Source organism: Capra hircus, chromosome 8 (genome assembly GCF_001704415.2).
Source record: "Capra hircus breed San Clemente chromosome 8, ASM170441v1, whole genome shotgun sequence".
In the NCBI taxonomy this organism is placed as follows: Eukaryota; Metazoa; Chordata; class Mammalia; order Artiodactyla; family Bovidae; genus Capra; species Capra hircus.
The window spans coordinates 59,136,444-59,148,364 of NC_030815.1; the positions used below are offsets into that span (position 1 = coordinate 59,136,444).

Below are 11,921 nucleotides of genomic sequence, written 5' to 3' on the forward strand. Positions count from 1 at the left end.
CAAAGCGAAATGGCAGGTGGAATAACAGTAGTGATTTGCAAAGAGTGGGGAAAAGTGAATTCAGACAACTCTAACCACTTCTCAAAGGGTCTTAGATGCAGCCAGGTCTGTGTAAGACAGCTGATCCTATCTGTGCCTGGATAAGGGAGACAGAACTTCCTCATATCCCTTACAGGACAGTCAGGGCTTCCCCACACCTCAGACACATATATTTACATTATTATTTTATTCCACTTTGGAGACAGCCCCTCAGTTGCTCAGATGTATCCAATGCAGGAGTTAGGAATTAGGCTCTACTATGATCTTGAATTATAAAATAATGAAGTCCCAGATGCCAGTAGGTCCTGGCTGCATGGTGGTAAGAGGTGTGGCTGAGCCTTTCTTGCAGATGATCCAGCACCCGTATAGACCAGGCTAGATTGTTCTCCAGCTTTCTGCTGGGTCAGAACTAACTGCCTGAACCAGGAGCTCACAGCACCATCTACTCGCATCACCAAAGCTATGCCTAGACAAAGTCCCACGCTGCTCACAATGAAGCCCATGGCCTCAAAAATGAACCTGCAAAGAAAGGTAGAGAATCTCAAAGGACACAAACAGTAGATCTAGAGTCTTTTCCCACTGAGGCAAAACTTGTCCATTCTCGATGTTCACTGTTTAATCCAAGGTTCACCCTCCCCACAGCAACATTTCTCAAGCAAATCCACTTACTTGGGGGCAAATACCTTCCAGACCAAGAGATGCCTGCGGAGGATGGAGGCTGCCAAGACACAGGCCAGAATCTGAAGGAAGAGAGGAGGGGTCAAATTATTGGGAAGGGGAGGAGGAAGTGGGTTAAGTAGAGAGTTGCTGTAGACCCCTGTGAAGAATGGAAGGGGAAGGAAAGCAGTACCTGTCAGTGGAAAGAACCATGGGCTAAGAGTTAGGAAACATAATTCTTTTCTTGGCCCTACTATGACTTGCAGTGTGACCGCGGACAAGCACTATTCATCTGTGTCTCTTAACACTCAGGCTCGGCTTCTCAGGGTGGAGGGAATGTCAGAGTCATACACTCTGCCTCTGAAGGAAAGGAAGATTAATTATCACAGCTTGGGAAAGAATCCTGATCATCACCTAAGCTTTTCCAGTCTGTCCAATGGAGTAATCCCCAAATGCAACCATCAAGTCCAGATCTAGCCTGTAGAGAGGAAACAATCCAAGACTAGGAGGGAGACCCAGGTTAGAGTCTCAGTATTGCCATTTGAGGTCACTGGCCTTTGGGCAATCACTTCACTTACCTCAATCAAGGCTCTCTCCTAGGGTTTTGGCAAAGTGTGAAAGAAGGTGATGTCCATGCATGTGAAAAGATCACTAACTCTATGATCTGTCCCTTGCACCCACCTGAATACCAAGGACAAAGAGGTACTTGAGGCCCAGCTGCAGCAGTGCTGCACTGAAGTGGTGGGGTGCATCCCGGAGCCGCATCTCCATCCGTGGCTCCTGCTCCTCCTCAGGCCTGACTCTGGCCTCAGCTTCATTTCCTGGGGGCTGCCGCCTCTTCCGGGATCCTTGATTCTCACACAGAAAGGGCCAGAGCAGGAGCAACGGGCAACCTACTGCCTCAGAGAAAGGCAGGGCTAGAATCAAGGGAAGACCCATGGACCAGGTCACCCTGTCCCCCAAGTACTCTAGTTGGCTCAGCCTCCAATCAGCACAGGCCAAGGGGTGCCAAAGATCTAACAAAATGATCTTTCCCTACTCAAATGCAGGGGCTTCCTTTCCTTCCACAAAGCCACAGTGGAAGCAAGGGAGGAATGAGGAGGTACCTGCAAAGAGAATATGGGAGGCAAAGGTGTTGGCTCCCACCAGGAAAGCAGAGAGCCAGGTAAAGTCATGACTCTCTGAGACTCCCACGAAGGCTGCATGCCACTGGATAGCTGAAAAGACAGGCTGGTGGCCGGTGGTATAGAAGGTCTGTGTGGCCATGAGGGCCCAAGCAAAGACTGCATGCCACGGCACAGTAAAAGGACCTGGGGGAACAGATATGCCTCGTTACAGTCATGTCCCACTCCCTACCCCACAGCCCACTGCCCCGAGATCACACGCAACTACCACCTCAGTGCTAAGTCTCCTACACACACACATCCCCAACACCCCAACCTTCTAATAATCAACACTCTGTTATTCTAATTCCCTCCCTAGCACAAAGCCCCACTGCTCTAATCTGTGGTCAACTTCTTTCTCTCATATACACACAGTTCACTATCTCTTATCACTGGAAAATCAGGAAATGCACTCATGAGGATGCAGCATTTCCATAAAAACTGAGTCTTAGAATACTGTGTATCTATCTCCTCCATGAATTCTGCTGGCCCTGAAAGTCAATGTAAGGGGTCAGTTAGCTTGGCCACAGCAGATGAGAGACAGGACATCAGGAAGACCCTCTTGACTGGGGGGTGTGAGACCCTGTATCAAGGTGAAGATCCTGAGGAGCAACACTTCCCTAAAGATAAGAGGGGCCGAACTTACATCCCTACTGTCCGTGGATGAATCAGGGCTGAGACATGTATTTACCAGGGGTGGTGATGGGTATCCCGGCAGCAAGCAGATGCAGGAGAAGGAAGCTCTGCAGAAACAGAAGCAGGAACACAAGGCTAATGCGCTCTGCATGCAATAGCAGAAGTGGGAAGGCCAAGAGGGTGAGGGCCGTGACCACAGCAGCTGAGTAGACGCTCCCCAACTGACAGGCAGCCACCGTCAGCAGACCCTGAGACTTGGTCCTCTCTAGCCGGCCCCGGAACTCCTCTTGTATGTGTCGGTAGATTTGAGGAACCACATAATCCAGGTCAGCCTGAGAAGTGGGGGGACCTGAGAAGGGAGTGAGGACAGTCCTGGTCCTTGGAGCACCTGTTGTGGCCTTCACCAGCACTGTCACAGGCCTCCAGAGCAGCAGCATGAGCCCTGAAGCGGCCAACCCTGCCACAGCCCGAGGCAACATAACTGACGCCCCAGAGACCAGGGCCCGGAGACGTGGGGGTGCTTCATCTGCCCCTGATGCCAATGCCCAGTAGGCAGCAGTGCCCAGTCCCATTAGGGGCAGCCCCCAGCGCACAAAGAGCACAGGGGGCTCAGGGCTCTTGAGATTACCATAGCAGCGAAGCCACAGCCGCACAGAGGCTAACAGGGCCACCAGAGCCCCGACACAAGCTCCATACCACAAATTCTTGGCTCGACCATCCACTGTGGATCGCAAGGGACTCAGCAAAGGAGAGGAGCTGCAAACAGGTGTCTCTTCATGGCAGCGATAAAAAAGTCCAGCTAGCCTTACACATAAAAGCAACCCAACTCCAAGTCCCATGGCATGCATGGCACTGTATTGCGGGGGGCCTGTTGGAGTCAAAAAGCCAAGGCGAGGTATTGAGAGTAGCTTAGGTGGCAGCAGCTTGCCCTCCCAGTGAAGTCGAGCAACTAGGAGCAAGGTGAGTGAGATCAAAAGGAAGGGGGCAACCCTGGCCTCGGTTATAATATAGCTATCGGAGAAGAAACCAGCAAAGCGAATGAGCAGGAGTAACAGGACTGGCCCGGGCATGGGAAGGAGAGATGCCAGGGGACTTTTTGATCCCCAGCTCGCCCAAGCTTTCCACAGAAAAGGGAGGAGTGAGCCCACTGCAGCCATGACCCCTAGAACCACGGAATCCAGCTTCAGCCCAGTAGATGCCAGGAGTCCAGCACACACCATGGCCCCACTCAGACCCGAGGCCATGGGTTTTAGGAGAGGGCCGAAACAGAAGGCTGGGGATGATGCCCACTGGGATACCAGTAGGCAAAGAAAGCAGGTAGCAGCCAGAAGAGCAGCACCCCCTGCCATGCGGAGCAGAGAAAAACGAGCCCAAGACTCAATGCACATGGCCCGAACTCCCCGCAGGAACTGCTGCAGCTCAGGAATCACAGTCTGGAGCGCTGCCTCAGCCCCCTGGGGGCTCTGCAGAAGTCGCTGGTAGTCAGCAGAAGCCTTGGAGAAGAGCTTCTGCAATCGATGCAGCTCCTGAACTTGAAGGTCCTGAGCAGTGGCTGAGTAGGTGTGAAGAAATCGGGACACCTGGCAAAAAAGATTAGAGGTCAAGGGGAGAAGCTCAGAGACATAAATTGGGACACGGGCAAAGATAGGTACTACCAAAGAGGGTACCTGGAAATCAAGATCCCAAAATCTTTCTAGGACAGAGGGAGAGGGAGGACATGGCTATGGAATGTGTGATTAAGACTGAACAAGGGATAATCAAGTGAGTCATTATGCTTCTCCCATGCCCAACCTAACTCTGTCACCTGGAAGCCCAGCCCATTACTTACCTGCTGGGCATTGAGATGCAGAGCTGAGGCTTGGGCCAGAGCAGAGGAGCGAGGCTGGGAGTCTTCAATCTCTGAGAACACCTCAACTATCACCTCCCCGATGTTTCCAAATGGGATGGGCAGGCCCAGCAGCAGAGCCAGCGTAGGCACAAGGCTGATTTGAGGAATTATCTCTGGCTCCTAGAGAACAGGGACAGGGGTCAATGGCTTCACCAAAGAGGTGAGGTCTGGGGACTTCCTGGTCCAGTGGTTAAGACTCTGTGATTCTACTGCAGGGAGATAAGGTTCGATCCTTGGTCAGTACACTAAGATCCCTCATGCCATGTAGAGCAGCCAAAAAAGAAAAAAGAGGTAAGAGCAGTGTTTGGAGTGGAAGACAAAGGGGACTTAGGCAGGAAACAAGAGTGGAGGATGCCCAAGGTCATGAATTTGGGGGATTAAAACGGAGGGATCCACAAGAATGCTATGATCATGATGTAAGTTGAATAGTAGGAAACCACACAAAGTGCATCTCAGGACTTACCTCTGCAGGAGCACTGGGGAAGAGAGCTCTGGGACTATAAAGAAAAAGCGCAGCTGAGGTTTCCAGCTCACTGTCTCCTCCATGGTTCCCACTGACGGTCATCCCATGGTCGCCAGTCACCACCAGCAGTGTGTCGTTCTTCAGACGCTTCACGAGTCCCCTGGGGGAATCAAGACATGTGCCGGGAGGTAGGGAGAGAGAAATATTTTTTTCAGGGGCCCATTTACCCCCGGCCATAACTTCCATTAGTGGGGCCTAGACATCTGGCAAAAAGTCACCTCTTTAGTACCAACCCTACTGCCCAAAACCACACCCTGAGTTACTCAAAATGGATGAGACCCCTAGTGTCAGAGAAAGGCCTAAAGACAGAATTCAACCAAGAAAGGGACCCCAAATAAGGATTTTTTTCTTTTGGGACCACATATCATCTCAGACACAAACCCACTCCCCCAGCCAAAACCCCACACTCACTGTATCATTTTATCCATTTGGGTAAGTTTCCTAGCCATTTCAGGATGGTAAGGGTCATGCTTGTGGCCACAGTGATCCACACCCAGGAAGTGAGTAATCAGCACATCCCATTTGTCGCTGTCCACTGTTAAGGAGAGAACCTAAGCACATGGGATTAAGGCTCACTCTTCAACCCCAGCCAGGCTCTGATGTTCCTATGTCCAAGGACACAGGCCCAGGCCACTGCATCCATGGTAGGTTCAGAATTTGTAACTGACACAGCCCTCCCCACCGCCCAGTCTTGGTCAGGCCTGCCTCAGACCCCGTGCTCACTGGTTGGGTAGAGGTGTTTCATGATGCCATTGTCCACTGTCTCTAGGTCTCTGACATTGAAGGATGGGAAGAATAAAGCTTGGGAGAAAACTCCAGGGAAAAGATCATTCCAGGTTTCATCTCCCATGAAGACCACACGTTTTCCTGCAGGGACACAGGAGTCAGGGGAGGAGGAAGAGGAGAGGCCTTTTAAAGATCTATCAGAATTCCCAACCGTGCACTCTAAGGCACAGCAGTTCATTCAACAACTCTTTATCCTTCGAGGCCTACCATTTTCTACCAGGAAGCTTTCCCTAACAATACTCCACCCAGATCTCTTACTACTTGTTCCTATAAAAGGCTCTGCTAGTCCTCAGACCCTGGGCTCTATCTTGGCTGCTCTGTTTTTCCTGGGTGCATCTTGCTTTTTCCCAGTCAATGAGTGGACAGGGCCTGGATTCTCTTTCTCCTCCACACTTTGTGAGGGTACCAGACCCACAACTCTTCATCTCTCCCATGCCCCTTGACCAAGAGCTGCCCAAAAGTAAAATCAATACCCCGTGCAGATTAGAAACTCCGTGACACAGCCTGCACCTGTGCTCCCTGCAAGCAGGGCTGTGGTCTCTTTCTCCTTCCTGTACTAGCTAGTCAAGCAAGCAGCTGGGCACCCAAAGTTCTGATTCTCTGACTTCCAAAGAAATTTGCCAAGTTTTACTCCTGGCCACCAAAGAGGACTAACCTGTGCTGGAAAGCTGCTTAATGAGATTATCTTCCACTATGGCGCTGCTGGCAAAATTACTGCCAGCATCAACAAAGGTAGGCAGTGAGCCGGTGGTTAAGGCCTTGAGGCGCTGCATGGTGGTGGTCGGGGGGTCAGCCTTGGCTTGGTAGAGCCTGGCATGGTGAGGCTGACTTTCCAGGAGCCTCTGCAAGAAGCCCATTTTACCCAGGAAAGGCAGGGAGACAGGAGGCTCCCCAGAAACAGGTGAGCGTTGGGGCTGGGCAAAGTCAAATCGCAGAGCATCTATCACCACCAACACGAGCCGAGAGAATCGGGAAGCCATCCAGCAGGCCCCCGGTTCCCCTCGGCCCCCCCATGGCAGGGCTCCAGGGCCTGGGGGCTCTTGACAGCTGCTATGGTTGGTGAGCTCCCAACGGGTGAGCAGGAAGCCACTGGTGAAGAGAGCAATGCCGGCGTAGAAGAGGAAGCTCACCCAGGCCAGGAAAAGCAGCACTGAGATCTTCTGCATCCTGGTAGTGGCAGGAGAGGGAATTCATAACTGTGAGGCAAAGAACCAGTAGATATTCTAGTCTCTCAGTACAAAGCCCTGTTAGAATCACTTCCTCTTGGAAGCTCTCCAGAAGATAAACAGTCCCATAACCAACCCAATGTAGTGTTCCTCTCCATCAGTTATATGAGAGTTTCTGAAAGTGAGGTGTGCAGACTACCGGCATCAACCTGGAGTGGGTGTTTTAAAAATGCTGACTTTCAGACTTCCTTGATGGTCCAGTGGTTAAGAATCCACGTGTCAACACAGGGGAAACGGGCGGGATCCCTGGTCCGGGGAGATTCCACATACCCGTGCACCACAACTCCTGAGCCTGAACTCTAGAGCCCAGTGCTCCCTAACAAGGGAAGCCACCACAATGAGACCAGGCACTGCAAGGAAGAGCAGCCCCCACTCACTCCAAGGAAAGAAAGCCCACGCAAAGCAGGGAAGACTCAGGGCAGCCAAAAGTAAAATAAAAAAACGTCACCCGAGATCCCCGGAATCAGGATCTTTGAGGGTGGAGCATAAGAATTTGTATATGTACTTCAGGAGATCCTAATGATGGAAAACACAATCCAGGGGAAAAGTTATTCCAAGTGGTAGACTGCTTTCCGACAGCCCGCTTCTCCTCTCTGCTCGCCAATTTCAACACCCCTGGGGTGGCCAAGGCTCACAGCCACAGGGGAATCCAGGCCAGGCTGACGGCGCCGCCTGGCGGGGACTTATGAATCGTACTCCGCTTCCGGACACCCAGGATAACCAGACGAGAAGCGCGACCTCCCCGGCTCAGCAGGGCAGAGGCGCGAGGTCTTAAGGCGGTTGGGCCTCGCTGGGACCCAGACGTCCAGATGGCTTTGCCTCCTCCGATGGCTGTCCGGCCTCCGGCTGGAAACCTTGACAGGGTACTGGGCCCGCCAGACTGCCAGCTCTGTGAGTGGGGTAGGAAGGTCCCTAATTTCTGGGAAAAGCAAGAGTAAGGGGGTTTAGGGAGCCCCTGCCTCACCTTGAACGGCGCCCGGAAGTGCAGCGACGGCGCCTACCGCCCGACACCACAGAGGTGCGTGCGACGGATAGAGCGACCCGCAGGGGTCTTCGTCGCCATCTGCTGGCACCTCCGAGGAAGTTCGGCAAGAAACGCAGGGCTAGCCTGAGGAGTTTAATGGGAGATGAGTAATTTCGTATTCTTGCCTGGAAAATCCCTTGGATGGAGGAGCCTGGTGGGCTACAGTCCATGGGGTCGCTAAGAGTTGGACACGACTGAGCGACTTCACTTTCACTTTTCACTTTCATGCATTGGAAAAGGAAATGGCAACCCTCTCCAGTGTTCTTGGCTAGAGAATCCCAGGGACGGGGAAGCCCGGTGGGTTGCCGTCTGTGGGGTCGCACAGAGTCGGACACGACTGAAGCGACTTAGCAGCAGCAGCAGCATAGTAATTTAGAATCGGGGGCAAGGCATTAAGCTAGAAGAGTTGAGGGAACCACTGTCCATTCTTGGTTAAGACTAAGATCTAGGCTTCTGAAGCCAAACAGCTTGAATCCTAGCTCTGCCACTGATTGTCATTATTGGACATTATCTCGTCTGTAAAATAAGGATAATATTTATTTCCCCTTTTTTGCCAAGCTGACTCCAAATGATAGCTTTTATTATTCATCCTTCCCAAGTTTTTCACTGAATTTTACAACTTTTTTGAATAAAAAGACAATTCAAAATTGAGCAAAGGATCTGAATAGACATTTCTCCAAAGAAGATACATTAATGACCAATTAACACATTAGAAGATGCTCAATATTATTAGCCATCAGCAAAATGTTGGAGATATTACTTCAAACCCAGGAGGATAGCTATAACAAATATTGGTATGGGTGTGAAGAAAGTTCAGTTCAGTTCATTTCAGCTGCTCAGTCGTGTCCAACTCTTTGCAACCCCATGAACCGCAGCACGCCAGGCCTCCCTGTCCATCACCAACTCCTGGAGTTTACCCAACTCATGTCCATTGAGTCGAGATGCCATCTAACCATCTCATCTTCTGTTGTCCCTTTCTCCTGCCTTCAATCTTTGCCGGCATCAGGGTCTTTTCAAATGAGTCAGCTCTTCGCATCCGGTGGCCAAAATATTGGAGTTTCAGCTTCAACATCAGTCCTTCCAATGAACACCCAGTACTGATTTCCTTTAGGATGGACTGGTTGGATCTCCTTGCAGTCCAAGGGACTCTCAGGAGTCTTTGCCAACACCACAGTTCCAAAGCATCAATTCTTCGGCACTCAGCTTTCTTTATAGTCCAACTCTTACATCCATATGATTACTGGAAAAACCATAGCCTTGGCTAGACGGATCTTTGTTGGCAAAGTAATGTCTTTGCTTTTTAATATGCTGTCTAGGTTGGTCATAACTTTCCTTCTAAGGAGTAAGTATCTTTTAATTTCATAGCTTCAGTCACCATCTGCTGTGATTTTGGAGCCCAAAAAAATAAAATCAGTCACTGTTCTTACTGTTTCCCCATCTATTTGTCGTGAAGTGATGGGACCAGATGCCATGATCTTAGTTTTCTGAATGTTGAGCTTTAAGCCAACTTTTTCACTCTCCACTTTCACTTTCATCGAGGCTCTTTAGTTCTTCTTCAGTTTCTGCCATAAGGATAGTGTCATCTGCATATCTGAGGTTATTGATATTTCTCCCAGCAATCTTGATTCCAGCTTGTGCTTCTTCCAGTCCATCATTTCTCATGATGTACACTGCATATAAGTTAAATAAGCAGGGTGACAATATACAGCCTTGACGTGCTCCTTTTCCTACTTGGAACCAGTCTGTTGTTGTATGTCCAGTTCTAACTGTTGCTTCCTGACCTGCATACAGGTTTCTCAAGAGGCAGCTCAGGTGGTCTGGTATTCCCATCTCTTTCAGAATTTTCCACAGTTTATTGTGATCCACACAGTCAAAGGCTTTGGTATAGTCAATAAAGCAGAAATAGATGTTTTTCTGGAACTTTCTTGCTTTTTTGATGATCCAGTGAATGTTGGCAATTTGATCTGTGGTTCCTCTGCCTTTTCTAAATCCAGCTTGAACATCTGGAAGTTCACAGTTCACGTATTGCTGAAGCCTGGCTTGGAGAATTTTGAACATTACTTTACTAGCATGTGAGATGAGTGCAATTGTGCAGTAGTTTGAGCATTCTTTGGCATTGCCTTTCTTTGGGATTGGAATGAAAACTGACCTTTTCCAGTACTGTGGCCACTGCTGAGTTTTCCAAATCTGCTGACATATTGAGTGCAGCACTTTCATAGCATCATCTTTTAGAATTTGAAGTAATTCAAGTGGAATTCCATCACCTCCACTAGCTTTGTTCGTAGTGATACTTCCTGAGGCCCACTTGACTTCACATTCCAGGATGTCTGGTTCTAGGTGAGTGATCACAGCATCGTGATTATCTGGGTCGTGAAGATCTTTTTTGTACAGTTCTGTGTTTTCTTGCCACTTCTTCTTAATATCTTCTGCTTCTGTTAGATCCATACCATTTCTGTCCTTTATTGAGCCCATCTTTGCATGAAATGTTCCCTTGGTATCTCTAATTTTCTTGAAGAGATCGCTAGTCTTTCCTATTCTATTGTTTTCCTCTATTTCTTTGCATTGATCACTGAGGAAGGCTTTCTTATCTCTCGTTGCTATTCTTTGGAACTCTGCATTCAAATGGGTATATCTTTTTTCTCCTTTACTTTTCGCTTCTCTTCTTTTCACAGCTATTTGTTAAGGCCTCCTCAGACAGTCATTTTGCTTTTTTGCATTTCTTTTTCTTGGGGATGGTCTTGATCCCTATCTCCTGTACAATGTCACAAACCTCCGTCCATGTTCACCAGGCACTCTGTCTATCAGATCTAGTCTCTTAAATCTATTTCTCACTTCCAACTCTATAATCATAAGGGATTTGATTTAGGTCATACCTGAATGGTCCAACTGCTGTTGGAATTGTAAAATCGTACATCAGCTTTTGAAAAGTTTGGCAGTTCTTCAGAAGGTTAAACAGAGTTACCATATAACCCAGCAATTCCACTTGTAGGTATATACCCAAGGGAAATGAAAAACATGTGGCCACACAAAAACTTGCACATGAAGGTTCACAGTAGCCTTATCACAATAGCCAAAAGGTGAAAACATCCCAAATGGCCTTCACTGATGAATGGATGAACAAAATATGTTTTATCTACATAATAGAATAGTTTGCCAATTAAAAAAAGAGAGAGATAAAGTATTACAAGTGGCTACATGCTGCTACATGAATAAACCTTAAAAACATGCTAAGTAGGAAAAAATCGATCACAAAATGGCACATATTTTTCCATTTATAAGAATACATAAAGCTACAGACACAGAAAGTAAATTAGTGGTTGTCTAGGGCCCAGGGGAGAGAGGCATGACTGCTGATGGGCACCGGGTTTTGTGGCAGGGTGGGAATGGGAGAGCAGTGATGAGAATGTTCTAGATTGTGACAGCTGCACGACGTGTGAACATATTACACATTACTGAATTCACACTTGACGCAGGTGAATTGCAGTATATGTGAGTTATCTCAGGAAAATCCCATTTAAAACAAAACAGAAAACCTCTCCAGTGGTTTCTCATCTCAGAGTTGAGCCCAAATGATTTTAGTGGCCCTAGCAATCAACATACCCTCTCCACACCTCCTTATCTGATTCATCTAGCTGCCCTTTATTTCCCGAACTCTGTCCCATCCACTGTAGCTCCTAGCTCTCCCCAGTAAGGCAGCCACTCTCTGCCTTAGGTGTCTGCAATCTCCTGTTAGCTTTACTCCCAGGTAGCCGAGTGTGTCTTCCCCTCATCTCCATATCTAAGCTTCAATGCACCGTCAGTGAGGCTTCCTGCAACACGCTACTTAATGTTATAGCCCCATCAAGTTCCCCATCTTCCTTCCTTTAATTTCCTCTGTAGCACAACTCATCAGCATCTTATTAACCATTTGTCCCTTCCAAATAGAATGTAAGTTCATTGAGAGTAGGAAATTTTACTACTGTATCCTCTGTTCCTGGCA

The 11,921-nt window shown here is 48.8% G+C and overlaps 1 protein-coding gene across 3 annotated transcripts; it reads right to left on the minus strand.

The window, feature by feature from the left end:
- PIGO (phosphatidylinositol glycan anchor biosynthesis class O) lies at positions 210–7,944 on the minus strand. Of its 3 annotated transcripts, none has more exons than XM_005683824.3 (11): positions 7,883–7,944; positions 6,348–6,859; positions 5,630–5,773; positions 5,318–5,441; positions 4,847–5,006; positions 4,324–4,503; positions 2,551–4,075; positions 1,803–2,006; positions 1,378–1,592; positions 709–779; positions 210–558 (listed from the first exon to the last, which is right to left on the minus strand). In XM_005683824.3, exons 2-11 carry the CDS (start codon positions 6,856–6,858, stop codon positions 297–299), a joined length of 3,396 nt encoding a protein of 1,131 aa, XP_005683881.1. In that variant the 5' UTR covers position 6,859; positions 7,883–7,944; the 3' UTR covers positions 210–296. The 3 variants fall into 3 exon arrangements, with proteins under 3 accessions (XP_005683881.1, XP_005683882.1, XP_005683884.1); XM_005683825.3 differs by having other exon boundaries at positions 6,348–6,888; positions 7,883–7,924; XM_005683827.3 differs by having other exon boundaries at positions 6,823–7,916.

What these genes read in the sequence shown, in the direction of transcription:
- PIGO (XM_005683824.3), bottom strand. Translation starts at nt 6,858, where the DNA reads ATGCAGAAGATCTCAGTGCTGCTTTTCCTGGCCTGGGTGAGCTTCCTC. An exon ending in TCCCCAGTGCTCCTGCAGAG is followed by an intron (nt 4,504 to 4,846) that starts GTAAGTCCTGAG and finishes CCTGTTCTCTAG; the next exon opens with GAGCCAGAGATAATTCCTCA. An exon ending in TGCATCTCAATGCCCAGCAG is followed by an intron (nt 4,076 to 4,323) that starts GTAAGTAATGGG and finishes CTTTTTTGCCAG; the next exon opens with GTGTCCCGATTTCTTCACAC.